The 27,512-nt window shown below is 42.2% G+C and overlaps 1 protein-coding gene across 7 annotated transcripts in view; it reads right to left on the bottom strand.

The window, feature by feature from the left end:
• Positions 1-27,512, bottom strand: part of KCNMA1 (potassium large conductance calcium-activated channel, subfamily M, alpha member 1) — a 772,904-nt gene that overhangs the window by 154,062 nt on the left and 591,330 nt on the right. For all 7 annotated transcript variants that reach the window (XM_010834186.1, XM_010834188.1, XM_010834189.1 and 4 more), the window contains exons 15-17: positions 26,284-26,393; positions 10,243-10,311; positions 561-647 (exon numbers count right to left, since the gene is read on the bottom strand). In XM_010834186.1, coding sequence (XP_010832488.1) covers positions 561-647; positions 10,243-10,311; positions 26,284-26,393 — 266 coding nt within the window. The remainder of the gene's footprint in view (positions 1-560; positions 648-10,242; positions 10,312-26,283; positions 26,394-27,512) is intronic.

Here is a 27,512-nt window from a genome sequence, read left to right as displayed (position 1 = left end):
CTGTACCTACAGAGGCTTAAGAATTAAACCTGACAAAGTCAGCCACTTATCTAGAAAGGCCACCAATAGAAATATAGCCAGTTTGGCATTTCATCTGAAATTAATCCAAACTTTTTTGAGATTCCATTTGACACTTAGAGTAGAAAATAGAGACTTCTCGAGTAAATTTGCCTGGATAATGTTAAGAGCACTAGATGAGGGGCCATTTTCCTATGTTGTCCTGGGTCATCAGGAATTAGGATGATCTTGAACAATCGCTTAATCTCCCTGAGACTCAGCTTCTTCACTTGGAAAATGCAGGACCAGGTATCTAGGGTCTCCTAGGTCTAAAATGTTATTATTCTAATTCAAAGGTAGGGAACTCGTTGTGTGATGAGGAGCCCATGGGGAAGCATGTCAAAGCACAATCCCTTTTTCCTAAGGTTCAGCACCATTTGATGGAAATAGACATGTTAAGCACTTCTGGGGTTAGGGCCCAGTACACATTGAAAGCATAACTCAGTGCATGGAGATAGGTACAGCTGAGCCAAAAAGGAAGGCAAGTGAAAATAAACTCTTACCTTTTAACTTCTTTGGCATCACTTGCGATGAAAAATCCTAAAGTACCTTCTTGGATCTTAAGATGGTTTCCAGGATTAATTAATATACTGCTCAGTGAAACAAGAACAAACAAAAAAGACATAGTTATGAAGTCATGTTCTGAAGAAAACCTTAAAGACTACACCATATTGTTAACTTTATAGGGGGCCCACTAGTCTAATGCTTTCCCCAAAGATTTTGTCTAGAGCCTGATCTCCATGGCCCTACACATTTAATTGGACGATGCCATCATAAAGTTCTGCTGCCAGGTTCCCAGGCTGGCATACTCCCAGTTGCAGATATCAAAGCAAATCCAGATTTTAGGGCTGAGTTTGTACAATGGGATTGCCATGGGCTTCTGGTTTGAGGCAAAGTTCCTAATCATGTATTGTTTTGGAAATTACCGTTGATGGTCAGTGTTGAGTGTTATTGGTCTAACAGGGCTATGGCTACACTGATTTTCCATTCGAAGGCAGGGTATTAATGGGACCCCTATATGCATACAGAAACATACATGTATACACACCACATATTACTGCAGGGAATGGTACGGGATGCCTGTAACCAATGTAGAAGCAATCAGAATATCTGCATAACACTGATACGGACCTGGAAGTGGATTCCATGTGCAGCCTGGGTAGAAAGAATTGCATCTACCCTGACAATGAGAAAAAAAAATGCCAGCAGTTGGAAATACTTAATGATTCCAGTCTGCTGTTTACAAAAATGTATGAGAGTGTTTGAATAACGTATGTGTCTAGTATATCCTGATTGGGGCCAACTTGTAATTAGAAAAAACAAATGCAAATTATCCCTAAAAAAACTTCCCCCGTGAGGGAAGTATAAACCTAAATATACACTGTCCTACTTCAAAGTGGTATAAATAGATTAGCTGACCAAACTGTGTTTGGACTGACAGAAGAGATAAATGTATCCTAATCTAATAAATGGATGAAACAAACAAACTTAACTGTCTTCAGACCAAAAGCAGAATACAGACTATTTTGCACAGAGACTGAGATGAGGCTTTGAGCTTAAGGGACACAGAATTGAGGCATTGTAAACGCAGCACTAGATACCACAGAGTTATTTTTTTGATCTGAAAAGTTGGTGTTTAGTAATATATGTCTGGAATCAGGTTAAAGGAACTCCTCCACTGTCTAAGACAATCAAAACGGAGGATGGCATTTAAGACGTCATCTTTTACTGCTGGTAAAACCATTCCAGAAGAGCGCCGTGGCTAGCACAGTAATGCATCTGTAGCAAGACAGGAAGGACCCAGGTGAACTTTTGTTCTCTTTGGAGAACTCAGAGCAGGTCATTATTGCAAAATGTTTGCAGTCACAGAAGCATCGATTATTACCAATAACAAGACCTGACAGGAGGAAATCGATCCTGTGAGATCACTGTGATTAACACTGAATGATAGCAAGCATCTGAAGATTTGAGGGTTCTGCCCTAGAACCACAGGCAACAGTGAGATTCCTCACAAGCCAGGAAGCAGCAGGTCACACTAAAGTGCAGTTTGCGAGGGGCAGGAGCTCCATACAGGCACCTCCTGAACACACCCGTCAACCCCTCTTCACCTTGGTTTAGCAGCCCTCTGACTTTTCACCATTATAGAGGAAGACAGTCCGAGCTTATCACGGTTTCAATGGGTCCCTGTTTCAAAGTCAAGCAAATGGGATGTTTTAGAAAAGCAGAAGGCTGGATTTTGCACTTTCTTATCCTCATGACTGTGCTGTATGGCAGTTCTTCTGTGCCCTAGTTCTACAATAAGAAATTGGGTCCAAATTCCAACCCCACAATTCAGTTACTGTCTGACTTTGGGCAAGTTACTAATCCTCCCTAGAACTCAACTTCCTCACATACAAGATGAAGTTAAGCATAGTCTGCTTTACTTTTTTTTAAAGGATTAAGGGAGATGATGCATAGAAAGCTAATGTATATTAGCTTTTTTTATTTATTATTGCAGAAAAAGCCAAAAATGTATTTCATTTTTAATGAAATCATTACTTTAGCTGGCCCTGTAGAATGGAACATAGAACTTCATACCAAAATACCTTGGCCATAATTATATAAAGTTATTACAGGGAGAAGAACTGTACACTCCAGAATAATATACAGGAATATACATGAAAATTCTGAGTCCTTCTGGAGTTTAAAGGAAATAATTTCTTGAAGTTGAATAAGCCTACATTTTGATGTGTATTCATATAAGGATGTAAAAGCTTCTGAGTGAAAAAGAAATCCTATCGTAGTTTTAACAATGCAATTCAAAAGGGGAAATTTGACACTCATCAATGTCTGGGTGACATATAGGAGCAAAACAAGCCTCACACAAAACCCTGTTTCTTTTTTTTTTTTTTTCATCATATGCTTCATTAATTGTACTCCAATGATCAAGCCCATTGTGTCATGGTTCCTATCAATGGAAAGTTTCTTTTCATTTCCTTTGTTCTTTAGCAACAGTGAATAAGAATCGGTGTACAGTGAGGATTTGGGACTGTCATTCTGGAGACAGCAGGTTGAGATAATTTATTACAGCCTCCAAGCTTGCTTTAGTCACGTCAGTGCAGCGGAGAGGAAAGCTTTTGGGCACTGATGGAAGGTACATTAGTGTTCAAATCTCAGTTTCGATGCCTGTGTTGGTTAAGGGAACAGGTGTGTGTGTTGGACAGCCGAGCTCAGGTCCTGGCCTTGGGCATGGACCTGCTGATAAACCTCACTCTTCTCATCTGTAAAATGGGGGAATAATTGCTAGCTTACAGTGTCACAAAGCGAATTACAGTACACACCATACATACTATGTCCTGAGTGAGGGGTCACAAAGCAGGTCCTTAACACTTGGTCACTATTATTAGTAAGCAAGGTAATGACAGCACCTAAACAAGAGGTAGACAATCTCTCAGAGCCTCACTGCTCTCCGTTTGATCTTTGGTGCTAATAAACTATCTGCTGCTGCTGCTGCTAAGTCTCTTCAGTCGTGTCCGACTCTGTGCAACCCCTGAGACGGCAGCCCATCAGGCTCCCCTGTCCCTGGGATTCTCCAGGCAAGAACACTGGAGTGGGTTGCCATTTCCTTTTCCAATGCATGAAAGTGAAAAGTGAAAATGAAGTCACTCAGTCAAGTCTGACTCTTCGTGACCCCATGGACTGCAGCCTACCAGGCTCCTCCGTCCATGGGATTTTCTAGACAAGAGTACTGGAGTTGGGTGCCATCGCCTTCTCCAATAAGCTACCTAGGAGGCATCTTACTGGTACTGGAAGACCTCTGTACTGACTGAGATATCCAAAGCGTTTTTATCCCCATGCCGTATCTGGAGATGGGCTCATCTGGACCGGCTTTTGGCTGCACAGTGGAGTATCTCCCTGTTCTTTAAACCTCATGGCTGATTGTGTAAGGCACTGTAAGCACCTCCAAGGGCATCACTGACTGTGTGATTCTAGGATGCCCTCTTGTTCTCGTTTGGACAGGAGGGGAGGCTTCACATCATCTCTGTGTGAGATTCAAGGCTGCATCATTTGCAGTACCCTGCTCAGGCTAAGGCAGCCTTCTGGGTGGGAATCAAAAGACTGAGCTCAGCTCTCGAGAATAATGAAGGAAAGAAATCTAGATACACAAAGAAGTTTGTTGTGCTGGATTCCACTCATAGATTTAAGGGTTTGGTAAAGAAGCACGTGCCCCTGATTTCAGGGGACCATTGCATATAATACTTCCTGTGTAAGGGTACAAAGTTTCAAAGTCTCTTGAAGGAAGTCTATTACTCTTTTTGATATTTTAGACAGTGAGTCTTCTATCCACATTCCAAATCTAGAAAGTTTAAATCCATTAAATCCTCCTCTCTTTGAAACTATAAAAAGATAAGGATCCTAGACAGAAGTAACTTTTTTTTCTGCCAAATGCTTGCTACCCTTAGAATATGCTATTGACCTTCTAATGGGAATATGTAAATCTTTCCAAAGATCTTTGATCTCAAAAGATGTTAAGTTTGTTTGGCTTTTATGGCTGCCAAAAGTCTCCCTCCCTGTGCCTCACTTTAAAACAGGCTTTTGCTCCAATTTTGTCTAATTCACTAGCTTATCAGAGATAAACTTCAAGATGTGTCATGTGAAGAATCAAGAAAATCTCTAAGAAAAAAAAGCCTAAATATCAATTAGCAGAATTCCAATAGGGACATCTTCTTGGCAGGGGTGGATTTTTTCTTAATTCAAGGAACTATAAATGATCCTCTTTTTTTTCTATGACCTTGTTAATTTGAACTGAAAACATTCAGTAACAGCTGGAGGCAAAGGGCTGGTGTGATCCCTTGCCCAAGGGATCTTACTCTCCCTCTCTTTTTCCTAGTTTTGTATCTAGACTTATTTTTTGGTTCCTTATACACCCTATGGAGCAAATATTTATTTTCTGTAGGGAAACCATAATTAAATAAAAGACTGAAAACCATAATCCTATTTTATTTACTTCTATAAGCAAGTTTCTCATGCTGCTGTTGCCGCTGCTAAGTTGCTTCAGTCGTGTCCGACTCTGTGCAACCCTATAGACGGCAGCCCACCAGGCTCACCCGTCCCTGGGATTCTCCAGGCAAGAACACTGGAGTGGGTTGCCATTTCCTTCTCCAATGCATGAAAGTGAAAAATGAAAGTGAAATCGCTCAGTTGTGTCTGACTCTTAGCGACACCATGGACTGTAGCCTACCAAGCTCCTCCGTCCATGGGATTCTCCAGGCAAGAGTACTGGAGTGAGGTGCCATTATCTTCTCCGAAGTTTCTCATAGTAATCAGCTTAAAGCCCTGCCTGCAATAGGCACATTTCAACTCTCTTGAATGAGTGAAAACCATAAGCAGTGGCCTCAGTTACAGAAGTGTCTCTTTCCTTCTCTAATAAAGAGAAACGTAGTCGTAGATGTTCTTCCAAAGACCAAGCTGCAATTCTCACCAGTTGGGCCTATCAAAGGAGTGACCACACTCCTGGGGATTTGGGGCTTGACAGCAAAATGATTTGTTCCCTTTCTCCACCACTTACGCATAACAACTGGGAAACATCTAGTTATCCCTTCTTCAATCATCATAAACTTTACTTGGTCGCTATTTTTGGAGACAACCAAGGATTAGTCATTCAACTGAAACACATTTTTTTAAAGTGAACTTTTTATCCATTATGGATAAATATGACAGGTGTGTATTTCTCTCCTCCCTCCCCTCAGTTTTGATAGGTGTAGCGTACCATTCCCTGAGCAATTACAAAAATATCACTCACATGAGAAAACAGTTTGTACTTGATAACATGGCAATTATATCTGTGTCTAGCAAGCTAATGGGACTTCATGAACTAGAGCAAAAAGATAAGGACATCGAGCACTTTATTTCACACTGTGCCCAGATGAATCATGCCACTGGGGGGTAGTCTTTCTGACCACACAAGGTCACAGAGGTTGCTATTGGGTGGGACTTTGACCAGTGGTCGCCCTGCAGTTTATGGGCTATGTTCAGGAACAGCCTAAAGAAACCCCAAATCACAAATCTTATTGACTTTCTGGAACTTTTCATTTCTTCTTGGGTTTAAAATATATTCTGCTAGAGTCCCACACAACTAGACACACGCACTTTTCCTATAAAATATATGTAAGGGCACGGTGAGTATTCCATGCTTCAATATGTTTGAGCCCAATTCACTTACACAGAGACAGCATAATAAAGATTGCTCCCAGTTGCTCACACTCAAATGACCACCTCTGTGGTCTGCCAGTGACAGGGGCAAGGACTTGTTTTGCCTGAATCCATCTCAGTAATTTTAGAAATGTCATTTTAAAATCTATTTTGCACATAAGGAAAACAGTAGCCATATGCGATGGGAGAGAGAGTTCGTTTGGGAAGGACCATGATGCATATTTGGTTCTGGGAGCAAACCGTGTCACTTTCTGATACACTTCAGAACAAGTCATGCCTATATCACGACATGCCTCACCACAAGATAAAAGGGGTCAAAGGCCAAAAGTCAACAGCAGAGGTGCCCCACTGTGGACCTTTGAAGATGCAAAGTGTTGCAGTAACTTCTTGCAGTTGGATCATATCAATAATACCAAACTGACAGGAAGCCACCTCTACTCAAGAAAATCACAGAAGAATCTGATTTTGGAAAGAGTTTCAGATAGATAGATACACACACACACACACACACACAATTACAGACAAAAACACATGGCAGTGATTACAACCACAGAACAAAACAACTCCAGAGAAGACGAACAAAGAGGCATCTCAATAGTATGTTTTCAACAATACTGTCTTTGAGAAAACAACACTGCAAATATTAACCCAAAAAGTTGGGGGGAAAAAACATCTATTGATGAGGATTTGGTCGTGCTTCATGCAACATAAAACAGCAGCAAAACAGGGTGAGGTCACATGGTGAAAACTGAGATACTTCATATTAAGAAATATGCCCAAACACATTGGGAAGAAAGAGAAACATGAGTTCATCTCAATAAACAGTACTCATTCAGCAAATCAAATGTGATGACCTGGCAATTGAGTAGCAGCATTCTAAGTCTGTACTGAGTACTGGCCCAGGGAGAAAGTACAGTCAAATGTTATCATCAAAATTAGCATACGGAAAGAGAGTTCAGTGTAAGGGCTTGGTCTCTGTTTTGTGGATAAAAGGACACAAACTTGTGTCTACAAGCTGGAAACGGGACACAGGGCAGAGGAGGTCACTGGGAATGTGGATGTGGTATGCAGACAAACGGCACCAAAGCACATCAGGACAGGACAGAAACAGACACCGAGGGCTGGAGAGACGCGTTCTCCTTTGTCAGCTCTACTAGCGTTTGCTCCCATCGCTGGTGCCATGACTGAAAACAGGGTTGGGCCTTTGTTTTGTGTAGCTTTCCTGCAAAGAAGTTAGTGCATGATCCGAAAGAATCAACAAATCAAACAAGAAAGGCAATATGCTACTTTCAGTGTTTATGGACTCTGGTTGGAGAGAGGTTTGTATATAAAAACACATATATACACACACACATATATATATGTATATACGGGGCTAGACAAGGGAATGAGATTATATATATGTATACACATATATATAATCTCTATCTTCCTGAATTCTTGGCAAAGGGTTAGTCCTGTGGTTAGACGTGAAGACGGAGGGTGGAAGTTGGGAGGAAAGTTAACGAAGAGAGCATACCGCTTTCGGCTTCTGCAAAACGACAAGAAAAGAATTGAAAATCAAACAATTGGATAATTAGTTGATTGACACCAGAAGGAAAGAAGGAATAAAACCTTTGTTTCAAGTTATTTGAAGGATGCATGTGAAAACAAGGTTTTCTGGCAAAGCATGGGAACAGTATCATGGGGGTGAAACGGCAACAAAGGAGGCAGTTCACACAGGTCAGAGGCACGGGGCAGGGTGGAAAAAGAGGGGGGGGCGGTCCTCTGAATGTTAACACCCAGTCACTTAGGAAATGGGAGAGGAAGGCAAATGGGACATTTTTAAATGAAGAACAAAATCAAAATGAGTATCTCAGGAAGGGTCAGAAGCTCAGTTCTTTTTAACACGGACATTGTGTTTGAGTCCTGTGTTTTCTCGGAGGCATGATCCACATTCCCTCCAACACACCTTTTTCCACAAGAACCAATGTGCTTCCACACTGAGACCAAGCCATGTTTGAGGATTAAAGCTGGCAGCTATAGACAGAAAACTAAACCCAAGTCTTATTGGTTCTTTTCTCCCTCTTCTGAAAAAGGAAATTCTAAAAGCTCTCTGTATGTACAAATATGGCTTTGTTGAAAACATCTCTGATTTGTGAATTAATTGGAGCATCTATCAAATAAATGATTGTGCCTTCAGGGAGAGCACTGAGTTATTTTTCTTAGAACAGTGACTGTGGATTCACACTGAAACCATTAACAGTCTTTCTCTCTCCCTCCTTTGTGACCAAAAAGTGGCAGGTGGGAGATGGCTGGTTAAGGTACAGGGTGCAGGCTCCTGCCATGGAACTATTCCAGAATGGCTGAGAAACACTCTTCAGCGTCACCCACATGATGACATTTTTTCCCTTAGAGATGCACAGAAGTGACAGAGAGCACTAAATTATACAAAGATTTACTAACTTGGCAACATGAGAATATCATTTGCAGAAACCCAGGATACACATTTTCCCCTACACAGGTACAAGGATATATTGGCAACAACATGGAGAAGCAACAATCCCAGAAACATCCACTTTATCTGTTGAACTGCAAATAGTCAAGAGCTCTCGGGTGTTTTGCAAATAATATTCTTCACTTTGCCAGCACAGAGAAGAAAAACGTATATCTACATAAATAGTTGTCAACTGCTAAGACCATGGTCTACCGTGTGGTCACCAAATCTATCATTTTGTCTTCCTTTTGGTTGATTTGGATATTCAAAATTATTTAATATGTGATCAGATTGACTTTGTGAGCAATCTGATCTGGTGGTTAAGGTAACAGAGAACATTGGATTGACTGGCTCACAATCCAGTGTTTGATTTTGTTTGTTTGTTTGCTTTGTTTGGGTCATAGAGACACGGACTACATATTTGAAAAGAAAGTGAAAGTGAAGTTGCTCAGTCATGTCTGATTCTTTGCGACCCCATGGACTATAGCCTACCGGGCTCCTCTGTCCATGGAATTTTTTAGGCAAGAACACTGGAGTGGGTTGCCAAAGTCTGGCTTTATTGAGTCATTCACTCAGAAAATGGAAACTCCTTAAATGATGATAGCAGGAACCTTCTAGTCTTGCCCTGCAGTCAGTTAATAAGGCATTTATTGGAGGATATTTCCACCATTCCCATGGACACCTACAGGTAAACTTTTTAACATGGATGTCAGTTCAAGGGCCATAAGCCTGAGCACTTCTCAGTAAGCTCTCCTTCTTCTAAAGCTATTGATAAGAATTGAGGAGCAAAACGTCATCTCTCTTTTATCTGTAATGCATCCAGTACTCCAACAAAAATTCCTTGTTAATGGCAATGCTTCCTCCTTCCAGCACAAACTCATATATTGACTGGAGTGTTATCTATTTTGACCAGACCTGGTCCCTCATCAGTCTGATTTGCACATAATTAAGTACAAAATAAATAAATAAAGAGGGCTCCTGCCTCCAAGCCCTGTTCTCTGGGCTAATTTACATGAAGCTGATATTCTGCCACCTGGATTTCAGTTGCACCGGGAGAAACACATATGGTACACAATAGGCTGCTTGTAATTTGGCTCCAAGAGAGCTGTGATCTCCCATCACGGCTCCGCCCCATGCCTGCTTTGAAGGAGGCCAGAGTCCACCTGCTTTTTGCTCACAGCAGTAAACATGGGTTTAAGGACAGGGTCTGTCCCTCGTTTTGTATTTAGAGGGTGAAAAGTGTAAGTTGGTGTGATCAGGTGGAGATCTGGATGCCTCATTCCTTTCCCCTGGAGAAACAGTCTCTCCAGTGGGGTTTGGGATGCCAGGTGTGTCTGCGATAGAAGTGGCAGGATCTAGTTAAATACACCTTGAAATGTGACTTCAAGTCAGAGAAGTATTGCATTAGGGTTCCAAACAAATAAATAACGCGTTACGAAAGAAGTGAACTGAATGTTCCCAGCCTGCATGCTCACCATCATAAACGTCAGGTGGGCGCTGGGTCACGGTGAACTTACCGGCTCTCTCGATTGGCGGACTTGTACTCAATGGCTATCATGAGAAGCTTGAGCTTCACAAAACACAGCCTGCAATGAGACAGAAAGTGCTTCCCAGTCAGTGGTTCCAAATGACCAAAGCCACACAACAAACACTGTTACGACCTTTCCATCTCCTGATGCGGTCATTAACCAAGGGACCCCTATTCAACAGTCTGTGTGCCAGAGGGAGGGGGCTAGGAGCCACGCCTCCCCATCCTCCCCATTAAACTTGATTTCTCACAAGTGATAAGGTGCTGAATGTTCAAAGTGCAAATTGCACTCAGGTCTGGATGTCTAGACACACACCCCAAGCAGGGATTTCTGCCTGGGGATTTATGCTGGGCCAGATTCATTAGTTACTCGGTTGGGTAGTAAAATGTTAACTGCAGGGGGAGGGAGGTATTTGGAGCAGCTGGACCTGTTATTTGGATTCCATTTCGGTTTTTGTACAAATGGCTCATATTGTTGTTCCGAGCAGACCCCTGTGCGCTTGGAATGATGGTAATAACCCTTAGCACGTGATGACGGCACCGCGACTCCTGGCTCCATCCAAGCTCTCTCACCGCATCTGCCGGGTGTTCCTACCTGCAGCCCAGGCTGCATGGAGGCTGGCTGGCTCCTGCCTCCAGGTCTTCACTCACATGGTTCCTACGGCAGAAAGCCTCCTCTGCTCCCAACCCAATCTCCAGGCCCAAGTCAAATTGGACCTTCCAATGTAGGCCTTCCCAGACTACCATCACTCTCTGATTTTCTATCTCAGAACACCTCCAGCACCTTGTGTGCAACCACATCATTTAGCCCTTAGTTGATTTTATACCGGCTGTGGTTGCCTCCTACGGTTTCATGTGTCTGAACTTTATCTCCTCAACCAGTGCAACTTCTTCAAGAGTTACAGACTTGTTTGGAATTCCTCACAGTACTATACATTGAACCTGATACAGAAAACTCAAAAAATGAATGAGTTCTGCTTACTCATGTTTGGTTCTAAGAGAACAAAAAAAAAAGTTCAGTAAAATACTTATGCATAAAGATGCTCATGGAAGTACTACAAATACACAGTAAAAAAAAACTGAAAGTAACCTAAACGTCCAATAAAAAGGCAAAGATAAAATAACATGCAGTATAGTATTAGCATTCAAAATGACTTTTAGAAGAATATTTCAAGGTAGATCGACAGATATTATTTTGTAGGTACAAAGATGTGAATAACCTGATACAGTGAAAACATACATTTATAAACTCATAGAAATAAGAGCTCACATAAACTAACAAAGAATTATATACATTCTGTATCAAAAGTTTCCTAAATGGGCATTATCACTCATGCTTTAAGGACTTTTCGACAGAAAAACATTGGTTGACTGATAGATTGAGAAATGAGTTGATGGTTATTCGGCTTCAGTGTTGTGAGGGGGAGGAGGTGCTGGGTCACAGGTCAGGCTCTTGGTGTTCTCATTTCATCCCCATAATATCCCTAAGAGGGAGATATGACCCCAGTTATTCAGACTTCCATTGGTGTGTCTGGGCTTCCCTAGTAGCTCAGATGGTAAAGAATCTGCCAGCAATGTGGGAGACCTGGGTTCGATCCCTGGGTTGGAAAGATCCCGTGGAGGAGGGCATGGCAACCCATTCCAGTATTCTTGCCTGGAGAATCCCCATGGACAGAGGAATCTGGTGGGCTACAGTCCATGGGGTCTCAAAGAGTCAGACATAACTGAGTGACTAAACACACATTGATGGTTCTGTTTTACAAGTGATGAGACTAAGGCTCAGAAAGCCCGTGCAACTTGCCCTAAGTCCCCAGCTCATACCTGGCAGGATATACAACATCTTTGTCCCCAGTGAAGCCTATTTTATATCAGGGTAGATAGGCAATAAACCAGTGAATAGCAGATATACCCGGGTAGATAGCAAATACACCAGTGAATACATAATACCTTTCCAGATAAGGACAAACACTGCAGAAAATAAAACACCTAAGAGGTTAAAGAGTAACGAGGGAGGTGTGTTATCTGTGATGGTCCAGGGGGAAAAATTAAAACAAGAGCACAGAGCACTGGAGCATGATGATCAGGGGCAGGCAATGAGGGCATCTGGGCAAAGCGCTTTCTAGGCAGTGGAGACAGCAAGTGCAAAGGCCCTGAGGTGGAAAGGGAGGCACAGTGTTTAAGGACCAGCATGCCAGCCAGTGAGGCTGCAGCTGAGCGAAAAGGGCAACGGTGACCAAGCAAAGTGACAGCAGAGTGCCAGTCACCAGGTCAGGGAGAAAGGTGGGAGCCAGAGCGTGAAGACTTTGCCGGCCACAGCAAGGAATCTGCAGTTTATTCCGAGTGGACTGGGAGGCTCGGGGTTGGTTCTAAAGAGAAAAGTGACATCATCAGATTTGCTGAACCTGGGGACGTGCTGCTTGCAGGTAACGTGCTGGTGAAGGCCTCAGGCTCTCTGGTGGGAACAAGGACAGCTGCTCATCCCTGCCTGGGACGTCATGGTCCCCCACACTGCTTTCAACAGTCAGATTTCAGAGGACCACTTGCATCCAGGCGCTTCTGGACTCTCCCAGTAATTTGCAGGTTTTCTGATTCCTGCCAGCAAACGCTAATGACCTGGGCTTTGTGCTGATTATGCAGGCTGCTGAAACACCAACCCACATATCCAACTACGGCTGGAAAAGTGCTCTTCTTAAGTTATGTTTGATAGAGCATCACACTAACACACACCGTTTATAGGGCTGTTACCTCTGGAGCTCAAATTGTTTAAAATATCAGATGGCTTGTGCAATATTTGTTGAAATAAATTACCAGATTAAGTAACCACTTTTTAATGTAAATAGCAACCAAAAGCCAAACTTGAGGAGAAGGCTGATCTTAACTCAGTACAGATCATGAAGAGGCTGATTTGCTGAAATCTTTCGAGCAATAGCCACTCCCATTAAGGATTCTGATGGTTCTTGGCATCAAGGACCTTAATTGCTTTAATGACCTGATTGTATTGGTGAGAAGGGAAGAAATAGTTCATAGTTAGGGTGAATCATGTCTGCCTAGCTACTACAATACCATTTTCCAACTCTATATAAAAAGAAAGCCGCTTTATAACTCAGAAAAGTCATTAAAATCTACATGGCTTTGTGCATATTCCTCACCTAGCCCAGGGCGGACCAGCAGACCTGAGTCTTCTTATGTAACTTTCAAATCCATATCTAAAATGATTCTATGCGGGCTTAGAGAGGCCTCTTTCAAGAACTCTTTGACTTAAAACAAGCCTTTGTTCGCTGGCCAAGGGGATTAAGAAGACAGGGACTAAGTGATACAAACAAAGTGATCACAGGGAGATCCTGGGTTCTGTGTGTTTGGTTCCAGGCCACCTCAACAAAGCAATATCACAATAGAGCAAGTCACATGAAATCTTGTGTTCCCCAGTGTATGAGAAAGTTATGTTTACACTATACCATGTCTATTAAGTGCACAATAATAGCATCATGTCTAAAACATAATGAACATACTGTAATTAAAAAAAAAATCCATTGCCAAAAAAACAAAACAATCACAAGAGTGACATCAAAGATCACTAATCACAGGTCACTATAACAAATATAATAATAATCAAAGTGTTTGAAATATTGTGAGGATTAGAAACGTGACACAGAGACATGAAGTGAGCAAATACTACTGGAAAAATGGCTTGAATAGGCTTGGCTTGAATAGGCTTGCCACAGACCTTCAATTTGTTAAAAAAAAAAAAAATGCAGGGTCTGCAAAGTGCAATAAAGACAAGCATAATAAAAAGAGGTGTGTGTGTAAATGCAAACAGTGTCACAACCATAGGTTTTGCAGACTCAGGCACTTCAAGATTGACCGGCCCTGCCCTTCTCACACGGAGGACAAGCTGAGGTTCAAAGAAGGAAAAGCAACGTGTTCAAGGTCAAGTGGTGTTTAAGAAGAAAAGCCAAACGCAGAAATCAGCAACTTGTTCAAGATTAAACAACTTTCATGGAGAAATGTCAGAAGTGGAAACCAAGTCTCAGTGCAGCGTGCAACACAGCCGCTTCTTACAAAAGCAAAGGGAGTGAAGTGGTTGCCAGAAGCACACAGTGCAGACATACTCTGTTTGGTCAGTACAGGGTTTAAAAAACAATAACAACAGCAAACAAAACACTAGAATTAGATACCAACAAGTGACTTCATAGAAAAGCTAGCTTTCAGTTTTCCTTGAAAACCAGATCTGGCCATATTAGAGCTGCATTCAGGACATGTGCTCTCCATTGTGCCACAGTCCCCTTCACTCCCTAAGGTCCCAGACCTCCTCTTTCTAATTGTCTGTTGCTGTCTGTCCCCAGTAGGCACTGTTGTAGTTGTTCAGTCGCTCAGTCATGTCTGACTCTGTGGCCCCATGAACTGCAGCATGCCAGGCTCCTCTGTCCTCTACTATCTCCCGGAATTTTCTCAAATTCATATTTATTGAGTCAGTGATGCTATCTAACCACCTTATCATCTGCTGCCCTCTTTTTTGCCTTCAATCTTTCCCAGCATCAGGGTCTTTTCCAATAAGTTGGCTCTCTGCATCAGGTGGCCAAAGAGTTGGAGTTTCAGCTTCAGTAATAGTCCTTCCAATGAATACTTAGGGTTCATTTCCCTTAGGATTGACTGATTTGATCTCTTTGCAGTCCAAGGGACTCTCAAGAGTCTTCTTTAGCACACAATTTGAAAGTATCGATACTTTGGCATTCAGTCTTCATGATGATCGCAACTCTCATATTTGTACATGACTACTGGAAAAACCATAGCTTTGACTATATGGACCTTTGTCACAAAGTAATGTCTCTGGTTTTTAATACGCTGTCTAGGTTTGTCATAGCTTTCCTTCTAAGGGGCAAGTGTCTTTTAATTTCAAGGCTGCAGTCACTGTCCGCAGTGATTTTGGAGTTCAAGAAAATAAAATATCACTGCTTCCACTTTTCTCCCTTCTATTTGCCATGAAGTGATGGAAGTGGATGCCACGATCTTAGTTTTTTGAATGTTGAGTTTTAAGCCAAGTTTTTAATTCTCTTTTTTCACCCTCATCAAGAGGATCTTTACTGCCTCTTCACTTTCTGCCATTAGAATGGTATCATCTGCATATATAAGATTGTGATATTTTTCCTGGAAATTTTGATTCCAGCTTATGATTCATCCATCCTGGCATTTTGCATGATGTACTCTGCATAGATGTTAAATAAGCAGAGTGACAATATAGAGCCTTGTCATACTCCTTTCCCAATTTTGGACCAGTCCGTTGTTCCATGTTCAGTTCTAACTGTTGCTTCTTGACTTGCATACAGGCTTCTCAGGAGACAGGTAAGATGGTCTGATACTCCCATCTCTAAGGATTTTCCACAGTTTGTTGTGATCCACACAGCTACATGCTTAAATGTAGTCAATGAAGCAAAAGTTGATGTTTTTCTGGAACTCCCTTGCTTTCTCCATGATCCAACAAATGTTGGCAATTTGATCTCTGGTTCCACAAATCTACAGCAATTTACAATTTACACTGGAAACAGAACTACATCTTTCCCGGTTTAAAATTACAGTTTTTTGTTAGTTCCTGCCATAGAAAACTGGCGAAAGTCAGGTACAGCCTCTCTTGGCGTCCAGGAGGAAGGGCAAATGAAGGTAAGTAAACAGAGTGGGTGGGCTGTGGTCACACGTGTTTACTTGTCTCTCTGTCCTTAGACGGAGATTCTTCAGTGCACGACATATGCTTTGTCTCTCTGGCATTTTTCAAAGTGCAAAGAGTAAGCTTTCCGGAAATGCTGGTTAAATACATGTATGAAACAATAGGAACCAAAATCTCATGAGCTGCTGGCATGATCCACAACAGATAAAGTGGTACACTAGGAGAGTCTAGTTTAGGCAGAAAAGGATTAGGAGTCTAGAATCGTGAAACAAGATACTTTTTAACCTGTGAGTTAGAAGCAGACAGGAAAAGAAAGGTGTAGAAGGAACTAACAACAGAGATATGCTCTGGGAATCTAATGTTTGCCTTCAATCTGCTGTGACTTGAGGTAAGTACAGTTCTAAGGTATAGACTGATTTCTCCTTGGAACCACCCCCCCTCCCCAGATCCTGTTACAAAAGATGTGCCTTTGGACTACTTAGAATTGATGTCCTAAAATTAAATATTTACTTGCATCATTTGACACCATTTTTTTGTAAAGCAAAATAGGTTTTGCTCATCTAATCTTCAGAGTCATTCTTATGGCTTGAGCATATACAGACCTGGGGTGGGAAGAGAAAGGAGGCTTAATGTGAGGGAAAAAACAAGAAGGAAGCCAGGAAGCTTCCGCAATGAGATATACAAGATGAAATCATCCATAAGGTAGCAAGAATTTAATTCTTGTTTTCTAAAATAAAATGTCCCAATATGTTCAAGGCAGGAAGTTGCCACTGGATGCAAAAATAATTACAGGGGAATCGAAATGAATTCGTTTTTCAAGGAAAAAAAAAAGCACTACTTGTCACAAAAAGGTCTTAAACCAGCAATCTGCAATAAAACTGTTGTAATAACAAGTTAGATTGCTTTCTTGATAATTATTAAGTAGAGGTCTACCAAATTTGACAACATTATACAAAGCCTTTTTTTTTTTTTTAACTGCCAACATCATCTGTTAACTACAGTAGTTTCAACCCAGATGTTCCTGAACAAAGGCTCTTAAGAATTAGAGTCCAACTGTTTCCACCTACCCAGAGGGAAATAAATTGTTCTTGCTATTAAATCAGCCCCCTTGACTAGAAAGACTGCTTGCTTGTATGAATTAAGCATAGAAACCTGTTGTAGAATTGATACTTTCTAATGTGTTTAGGGAGGGTACACAAAGATGTTGTTTGGGGCTACTGAAGATGATTCACCCAGGAGTGAAGGGGCAAGGACAGAAGAGGCAGCTTTCACTGTGCCCTCCAAACCTAGCTCCACCCTGAAGCGCCAGCCCCTCTTCAGTTGTCCAGAGGCACCCTGGGAACGTCAGACTGACACATGTAATCAGAGTGGATGAGGATGTGAACACTGAGCACTGCGAAACCAGATCTTTAGGATCTAGGGGCTAAAAAAAAGAAAAAAAAAAAAAAGAGAGATGCACATTTAGGAGCTCTGATTTAAAATGATAAGCTCTCAAAATGAAAACATCTAGTTAAAGAAGCTTTGAACCAGTGGGATTTGTGAGACTCAGTACCAGGAAAATGGAAGTGATTTAAAATGCTCATGAAAAATGTTGTTCAGATTTCCCAGTAGCTTTGAAAAAGATGGAGTGGGGAGGCTTTAGAATACCCACCTTCAAACATACCCAAACTCACAATATTTCCACTGCACACCTAAGACACTTGAATGTAAATATAATTATATTCTTTCATACGGGCAATTAACATCTGCCTAAAAATCAGTAAGCGCATTTTCAGAAAGCATCAGTAAGTACATTTTTAAAGAAAGCTTTGCTAGTATTATTCATCAGAAATGTAAAACATAAACTGCGTATTTCTTATGTGCATCCAGCATCAAGTCAAGTCCAGGCATTTTCTGTTGGACTGCCTCCCTAACCTGTCCTGTAGAGAATTCTAGACTTGTCGTTGCCTCTGTAGCTTTTAAGAGTCTTAATAGATTTTATGGTCACTGGTTTATTCACATGTTGAAGGATTACTAGTCACTTTCTGAGTCCCTATAGTAGAAATAATCATCAATGTTGTATTCCTGTCATTATGTGCTCAGTCCTAATTATAATACCCTCAGATAATTGAATGAATAGGGCTGGTTCTTCAAGGAAAAATATTTTTTAAAGATGAAACTTGAGCCTCTCCATAAATTCTCACAAAATGTTCATTTCTGCAGCTGGCTAAATAAATCTATCACATAATAATAGAGCCTGCTGCCTTCTTTCTGTTCCATGTTCAAATTCTGATGTCTTCCTCTAGAAATCATCTCTAATGATTTCACAGAACTCAAGTTAAACTAACTGTAGTTTTCATTGGGCAAGAGACCCAGCTTCCTCTAAAAAAAAAGTGTTAATAGCTCAGTAATCTCTGACTCTTTGCAACCCCGCCAGTCTCCTCTGACCATGGAATTCTCCAGACAGGAATACTGGGGTGGGTAGTCATTCCCTTCTCCAGGGGATCTTCCCAATCCAGGGATCGAACCCATGTTTCCCACATTGCAGGCATATCCTTTACCGTATGAAAATCAGGGAAGTTCCAGCTTTCTCTTTGTTGTTGTTGAGTCACTCAGTCGTGTCCAACTCTGAGACCCCATGGACTGCAGGCTGCCCTGCCTTTCACCAACTCTTGGAGCTTGCTCAAACTCATGTCCATTGAGTCGGTGATGTTATCCAACCATTTCATCCTCTGTCATTCCCTTCTCCTCCTGCCTTCAATCTTTCCCAGCATCAGAGTTTTTTCCAATGAGTCGGCTCTTAGCTTCAAGTGGCCAAAACATTAGAGCATCAGATTCAGTATCAGTCCCTCCAATGAATATTCAGGATTGATTTCCTTTAGGATTGACTGGTTGGATCTACTTGCAGTCCAAGGGACTCTCAAGAGTCTTCTCCAACACCACAGTTCAAAAGCATCAATTCTTCAGTGCTCAGCTTTCTTTATGGTCCAACTCTCACATCCATACATGACTACTGGAAAAACCACAACTTTGACTACATGGACCTTTGTCGGTAAAGTAATGTCTCTGCTTTTTAATATGCTGTCTAGGTTGGTCATAACTTTCCTTCCAAGGAGCAAGCAGCTTTTAATTTCATGGCTGCAGTCACCATCTGCAGTGATTTTTGGAGCCCAAGAAAATAAAGTCTGTCACTGTTTCTATTTTTTCCCCATCTATTTGCCATGAAATGATGGGACCAAATGCCATGATCTTTGTTTTTTTGAATGCTGAATTTTAAGCCAACTTTTTCACTCTCCTTTTTCACCTTCATCAAGAGCCTCTTTAGTTCCTTTTCGCTTTCTGCCATAAGGGGGATGTTATTTGCATATCTGAGGTTATTGATATTTCTCCAGGCAATCTTGACTCCAGCTTGTGCTTCATCCAGCCCAACATTTCACATGATGTACTCTGCGTATAAGTTAAATAAGCAGGGTAACCATATGCAGCCTTGACATACTCATTTCCCAAATTGGAATCAGCCCATTGTTTCATGTCTGATTCTATCTGTTGTTTCTTGACCTGCATACAGATTTCTCAGGAGGCAGGTAAGGTAGTCTGGTACTCCCATCTCTTTAAGAATTTTCCACACACAGGTTTTTGTGATCCACATAGTCAAAGGCTTTACTGTAGTCAATGAAGCAGAAGTAGATGTTTTTCTGGAATTCTCTTGCTTTTCCTATGATCCAACAGATGTTGGAAATTTGATCTCTGGTTCCTCTCCCTTTTCTAAATCCAGCTTGAACATCTGGAATTCCTCAGTTCACATACTTTTGAAGCCTGGCTTGGAGAATTTTGAGCATTACTTTGCTAGCATGTGAAATGAGTGCAATTGTGTGATAGTCTGAACATTCTTTGGCACTGCCCTTCTTTGGGATTGGAATGAAAACTGACCTTTTCCAGTCCTGTGGCCACTGCTGAGTTTTCCAAATTTGCTGGCATATTGAGTGCAGTACTTTAACAGCATTATCTTTTAGGATTTGAAACAGCTCAGCCGGAATTTTATCATCTCCACTAGCTTTGCACTTGACTTTGCACTCCAAGATGTCTGCCTCTAGGTCAGTAATTACACCATCGTGGTTACCTGGGTAACTAGGATTTTTTTTTTTTGTATAGTTCTTCTGTGTATTCTCACCACCTCTTCTCAAAATCTTCTGCTTCTGTTAGATCCATATCATTTCTGTTCTTTTTTGTGCCCATCTTTGAATGAAACGTTCCCTTGGTATCTCTATTTTCTTGAAGAGATCTCTATTCTTTCCCATTCTATTGTTGTCCTCTATTTCTTTGCATTGTTCACTTAGGAAAGCTTTCTGATCTCTCCTTGCAGTTCCTTGGAACTCTGCATTCAGATGGGCATATCCTTCCTAGCTTTCTCTAGGTAGTCTTAAATTTAAGTTTCCTCAAGTGGCTTCACTGGAAAGATCTGTCCATGCCAAACAGCCCAGGATGAGAGCATGGCTTTTTCAGTGTGAGGGGCCCTGAATGCCTGTGGGTGAGGGAATGGAGGACTACACCCTGGAGCCCTCACACTGTTTGAAACTAGCATAGAAGCCTCCAGGCTGGTACCCAGGCTACAGTGCAAAACTCCAGGTAACATCTGATTAGAGATCCTCAAGTCACCCAGGCATGAAATACTCCACATCAAATATGACTTTTAACTGTTCCACCAGCTGCAGGGGGACACAGAGAGACACGCAGTATTTTAAACACATCTTTTGTCCTAACCCTTCTGAGCTGTAAAACCTGATACAATTAAGCATCAATTAAGCGTTTATATTTTGCTAGTGAGGAGTGTTATATTTCACAAGGGATGACCGACTGGCTAATCTCCCCACCTAAAGGGGAGATCTATTTGTTCTTGTTGGAAAATCTCAGAGATCTAAGTGTTTGAGAGAGTTTTGTGTGGCTCTCAGTCTCCTGGTTCGTTATCACTTAGAATTCCCTCTTCTCTCTCTTTATTTCTTCTCTGAACCCAACCTCCATACAAGGCCCACCTCAAGTGTCATCTCTTTCAAGAAGCCTCTTCTGCATCTCCAGCCTACAGGGAACTCCCTGTCCTTGCAGCTCTCAGTCTCTGATCCCTGGTTGCGTGCACTCATCAAACACTCATCAGTGGGCGTACTCATCTCCCTCTGAGGATGGCTATTGTTTTCTTTGGCCAGACTGCGAACTTTCAGAAGGCAGTCGCTGTAGGGAAACAGAATCCTTTCCCTGGCATTTGAAAGTATTGGTATTAATCTTTTAAAGAGCATGCATGCATGCTAAATCTCTTCAGTCATGCCGGACTCTTTGCAACCTATGCCCCCCAGGCTCCTCTGTCCATGGAATTCTCCAGGCAAGAATACTGGCGTGGGTTGCCATTCCCTCCTCCAGGGGATATTACCAACCCAGGGATCGAACCTGCTTCTCTTATGTCTCCTGCATTGGTAGGCAGGCCCACTAGTGCCACCTGGGATGCCCTTTAATGAGCATATATTTAATCAAATCTAATTGTAGGTTCTTCTAGAGACAGCATCATGCCTACACACTGGGACAAATATCCCAAGATAATTAAATATCTAGCTGATTAACTGGCTGGTGACTGATGGTAGAATTTCTAAACAGTTGAGTAAACAAAACTTGGAAATGCCAGGATATATTTCTTTCTTTCTTTGTGCTTACAGTCTATTCAGTGGGGCAAAATAGAAGGATGGTGGCAAGAAGGCAGCAGAAGAGGGGAAAAGGACATCAGCTGGTACTGAGAAAAGTTCTATCATTTTGATTTCAGAGACGGTCAGGCATCTGACCATCTAAGGTCAGGCAGTTGGTAATTATCAAGAGCAGGATAGGCAGAAATCAAACATCTTGTCCAAATCACATATTCAGCAAGTTGTTGATCTGGGGGTATGACCCTTGCAACTCCACAGCTCATACTTCATGATATCACACAGCACCCTACTATTCAAACTACTCAAAAACAGGACCCCTTGGTGCAAACATAGCCTCATACCCTAGCCCCTGGATTCCTGTAGGCTTGGCTGGCACTGGCCATCTGCACTCTCCATAGTCCCTTGCTGAAGAAGATGAGGAATACGAGGGGAAATGGAGCAGCTTGTTTACTGGTGTTTAGAGAGCAGTGGATGGCACCCTCTCCTTCAGATCCCAAAACTCCTCTGCCTTGATCTTATTGCCACAAAGACCCAGGGGAAAGCCAGCCATGCAAAAACCAAGAGGAGATGTTCAGGAGTTGCTGGTCCTTAAAAGGAACATGTTAAGGGTATTCTAGGAACGGCCACCATGATGCCCTCAAGGTCAAGAGGTATCTAGCCAGTTGTATCTTGAATTGTCTTTCTCTGCATTTGGTGCTTATGTGAAACTGCTTTATGATCCCCAGTGGACAGAGAGCATTAAAGGGCTCAGAACCTCCATGCCTTTTTCCTATTCTAATTTGGATTAGGTGCAGAGAGTGGGGAGAGCAGTCGCAGGTTGCCTGGCATGGTAGTGGGTAGACTCACTTCTAATGTCCATAGAGATTCAGAATCCCCTTTCATGAAAAAGGAGAGATGGTGAGGAAGCTGCCACAAAGACACAAATCTTAACTTTAGCTTATAAGATGTGACCCACCTACAATTCTATGATTTGGCTAAAATCAGAGAAAAGCATCCCAATGAAAAGCCCAGAGTGGGGTGGTTTAGTCTCTAAGTTGTGTCTGACTCTTGTGTCCCAATGAACTATAGCCTTCCAGGCTCCTCTATCCATGGGATTTCCCAGGCAAGAATACTGGAGTGGGTAGCCATTCCCTGCTCCAGGAGATCTTCCCAACCCAGGGACTGAAGTGGAAATAAGAGGTTACTCCAGCCTGTGTGGAGGAATGGGGTCTGTAGGGGTTTTGAGTCATCAGACTTCAGATCAGAATCACCTGACTTACTTGCAAAACAAATGCAGATTTGGGAGGCTTATCCCAGATATAAAAATCTGGAGATGGAGTCTAGAAATCTCTGTTTAATAAGCTCCCCAGGAGAGTCTTAATTAGCTAGCCTTCAGCTAGCAGCTCCTCCAAGCTGTTCTCAATTGTATAAGGCCCCAGCACAGGAGGCCTGGCTCTGTAATTTGTCTGCTCGGTGTCTTTGGAAGGGAACACCAACATCTGAGTCTCAGTGTCCTCCTTTATAAACCAGGGATGGTGATAGTCACAGAAAGGTCACAGGATTGTGGTAAAGATTCATTGAGAAAAAGTAAATGATATTTATATTTAGAAAAGATATTGTATTTTGTCTAAATTATTGTTTTTGGAACAAAGCTGTGACTTCTGGTGATGCACACATGGAGGCCAATGGCTCATGCAAGTCTCACCTGAGCCGGAGAAAGCATCACTCTGCTTGAAATGCTTAAAAGTGTTAACCTCGGGGGCCTCCTGCCCTTGCTCTCTTCTTCCCGCATTCTGTTCTCTTGGGGAATGACCTCAAATTTCACCTATTAATCCTGCCTCTTTATCTTTTCACTGCATGACTCTCCCAGCTTCTGAGAAAACTCCAAGCTTTCCAGTGTGGTGATCCTACCCTGCAAGGGGGCACTCTGCCAGCCCAGGGGAAGAGCAAATTTATTTATTTTCCTGCCTCAAGACGTTATTGGCTGCATATTGTTTTAATGCTGTGCATAATTACAGAAACGGCTCTGAAAATCTGTATATTTTATCTGTGTTTTATTATACCCGGAATATTCCCCAATTCTTTTTCTTTTACACGAACCAGCTGAAAATATATTTTGGCGTCCTTTATGTCATCTTGAAATTGAATAGCCAATTCTTACTGTAATGAAAATACTTATGCGCCAGCCCAGTGATATACAGCCCCACACTCTAATTACAGCTGTGCTTTAATTAACCTGAATTGAAGAGTCTTATCATTAAACTGCTGGTAACTTTGAGTTATGGCTTTTCTTTAATTTAAAGTAGAAAACACAGATAATTAAGCCTCCAGATAATCAAATGCTTGAGGAGAGCTTCAATGTTTTGGGATGTTCCTAAATCTCATTAAATGTCCTTTCTTTATTGATTATTTCTACCTCTGCTGTATCATTGTATTAAAGGAATAATAGCAGTAAGTTGAGCAGATTCTCACTCTCAAGTTTTTCATCATTTTTTTGTGTGTGTGTGTGTTCTAGAAGCTGTACCAAACAAATACTAAATTCTCTGACAACAAGGTATGTCTGAAGGATTTTCTCCTTCTCAGAACATGTTGTCAACATGAAAATCAATCAAGGGGAATATTTACAGACTGGTGTCCAGTTCTTGAGCTGGCTCCAGTGGGCAGAGAAGTTTCACACACCCCCTATGTCACAGTGGGCTAGCTCACCCACGGAGGAGGCCAGGCCCCAATGTAAATGCGAATTTGGCCACTTTAATAAGACATCAGGGAGAGAATGATCCTTCACTACACCCCTCCTTACAGTGAACTGTACCTACTTAGGCCTCAGTAGAAATGCAGGTCCCATGTTGGCTTATCAAATTTTCAAAAGAGGTTGTTAATCTAGTTTTTATGTGAAAAACCATTTATTTGAAACACTGGTGACCAAGTTTTAAGAAAGTAAACACTGTGTAAGACAAATATGTGAGTCAAACTGACCCCAGAGATACCCCAGCTGGAACTTCCAGACAGGGCACTCCTAACCCTGCAGGTTAACACTGTTAAAATGAACTGCCTCAGTTCCCAGAAGCAAAAATGAGAAGCAGTCGAAAAGCAGAGGGCCGGGGAGGGGGGCGGGGCTGGGGGACACAGATGAATGGACTTCCAAGGGAGCACTCAGGTTGACACCAGTCAAGTCAGAGAGGCTCAAGAGCCAAAGAAGGGGGCTTCACATAGTCCCCCATCATGTCCCCAGTGCCACAGGGGACTCCAGGCCCTGGCAGGTCTGCTGTGTGCTCAGACCACCCATACGTTAGACATAGGCGGCTTCAACTGCCTTTCTATAGAACCAGTTTCTAATACAAGTCCTGAATCCTCCTGGGCTTTCTATCCTAGGCAGTCCACGTTCCAAGGTAGAGAAAAATCCCCTGGGACTGCCTCAGGGCTCCAGGACCCAGTGCCTCTGAATGGTTAACTCCTTTCTACAGCGGAATGAGAAATGGCTCTAAAAGAAAGGAACTCATGGGAGTTACAATAGGGCATCCATTTTCAGAAAATAACTCCTTCGGAATCAATTACCTATTCGCTTTTCCAGTCCATTTAGCATTTAAACTTCCGCATTGAGACAGGGTGAGAAATCTCAGTAAACAGTCAAATGACTCTGGATTGCTCAGGGTCTGGGCCCGGGGACAGGCAGGGTGCACCTGCTGTGCTCACTGATGGAAGCCACTGACAGGTAAACACCAAGTTACCGGGTGCTCTGGCCCCTCTCTGCTGCTCAGAGAACAGAAAACTGTGAGGAGCCCAGGAGCCCCCAGGACTGTCCTCCTCAGGTCGTCCTTTCCAGAAGGTGGCTTTGGTTGCAGGCATGCAGACAGCACAAAGGAATATCTCTTCTTCCTCAGCCCAACGAGTTCCCAGATTTTCCCGCTTCGTCACAGTTTTTATCAGTGAGACTGAGTTTACCAAAGTCTTTGCTACAGTGTCAAAGGATGGGGCTGCATGTTGCAGCATCCCCAGTCTGTGTTTCCATGGGGACAAAGCATCTATTTGACTTCTGTCCAACATCTGAGCCATTGTCCTGGTGAAAACTTCTTGAGGTCTGGGACACCTGGAGCTCCCGACATCATAGCCCTTAAATGATCACCTGTTCTACCTTAAAGGGTCATGCAGGCTAGGGCTACCCCTTGCTCAAATCCATCCTGCTGAGCCAGTAGAAGGAGACACTAAGGCTTTTTATTGTTATAATGTGGCAGATGTCCATCTTAGGCTAAATTGCTCAGGACTATTAAAAGCCTCTTTGTGTACATTTGGCTCCACATTCCCTCAGCAAATACTGAAAGCACTTTGAACAGCAGCTTCTCTAATGTCTTTATGATCTGACTTGATTGAAAGAAATTAAAATTTCTTTTATCAAGGGGCTAGCACGACTTGGTCTTACCCTGGTAAAATCAGAGGCACGGGTTTGTGCCACCCTTCATACAAGTGTCTATATCACAGGGGCATAATTCAAGACATGCAGGAAAAACTGCAGTTCATAATTTAGTGCATATGAAGGATCCAAGCCTAAGAAAAGTCAGCAGAAACCCCCAAAGCAAAAAACAACTTTCCCCTTCGTCGCAGAAGGCTGAGCACAGGACATTGGTAATTGTCAATGGCTGCACTGTGCTGGCTACAGGTGAGATGTTTTTCCTGCAAGGGACACATTGAATGTTCGTGAAAGCCAAAGAGCATATGGTTAACGGTCACTTACTCACAAACAGTAGGGAAGGACAGACCCACGAAGGCACTGGAGAGATATTCTGTGTACATTTCATTTGAGACTCCTTCCAAGTAGTATTTCTGCCACGTGTCTTCCTCAATCTAAGGGAGAAGAACATAGGAGAAGGGTTTAAGGTAGGACAGTAGACTGTACAAAGGAAAGCAGGTTATCCCATCTGGCAAACAAACGAATGCACTGGTTGGGCAATGGTGACTCACTTCAACAACCAGGAACACGCTTTCCATGACCCTAAACCCATAGACTAGCTATGCACTCTAGAGCACCACATCTTCCGGTATGATTTCTAAGAATGTGGAGGCATGGGCACTCACCACAATTGATACAATTTTTTGAGAGCAATTTTTAATTGTTACCAAAATTTACAAAAGTGCATACTCTTTTTTGTTGTTGTTTAGTCACTAAGTCACGTCCAACTCTTGCGACCGCATGAACTGCAGCACACCAAGCTTTCCTGTCTTTCACTTTCTCCTGGAGTTTGCTCAAACTCAGGTCCATTGAGTCAGCAATGCCATCCAACCATTTTATCCTCTGTTGCCCCCTTCTCCTCCTACCCTCAATCTTTCCTAGCATCAGGGTCTTTTCCAGTGAGTCAGCTCTTCACATTAGGTGGCCAAAGTACTAAAGCTTCAGCATTAGTCCTTCCAGTGAATATTCAGGGTTGACTTCCTTTAGGACTGACCAGTTGGATCTCCTTGCAGTCCAAGGGACTCTCAAGAATCTTCTCCAGCACCACAATTCAAAAGCATCAGTTCTTTGGCACTCAGCCTTCTTTATGGTCCAACTCTCATATCCATATGTGACTACTGGAAAAACCGTAGTTTTGACTATATGGACCTTTGTTGGCAAAGTGATATCTCTACGTTTTAATACACTGTCTAGGTTTGTCATAGCTTTCCTTCCAAGGAGCAAGCATCTTTTAATTTCATGGCTGCAGTCACTGTCTGCAGTGATTTTGGAACACAATACTCTTTTTACACAATTCCAATTTAAGTATTCATAGCAAAAAAAAAAGTATATAAGTATACACATACGTATGTACAAGAATATACTTCTATTTGTGAAAAATTAGAAACCACAAATGGTAGGTTTATACCACTGGATACAGGAAAGCAATTAAAAATTATGATGAAAATTTCTGCATAGAGAAAATTACATTAAAAGACACATTACTAAATAGCATATATAGTCTGATTCTATTT

The sequence above is a fragment of the Bison bison genome, unplaced genomic scaffold (assembly GCF_000754665.1).
Source record: "Bison bison bison isolate TAMUID 2011002044 unplaced genomic scaffold, Bison_UMD1.0 scf7180017864029, whole genome shotgun sequence".
Classification (NCBI taxonomy): domain Eukaryota; kingdom Metazoa; phylum Chordata; class Mammalia; order Artiodactyla; family Bovidae; genus Bison; species Bison bison.
This window is presented reverse-complemented; position numbering and strand designations above follow the sequence as displayed.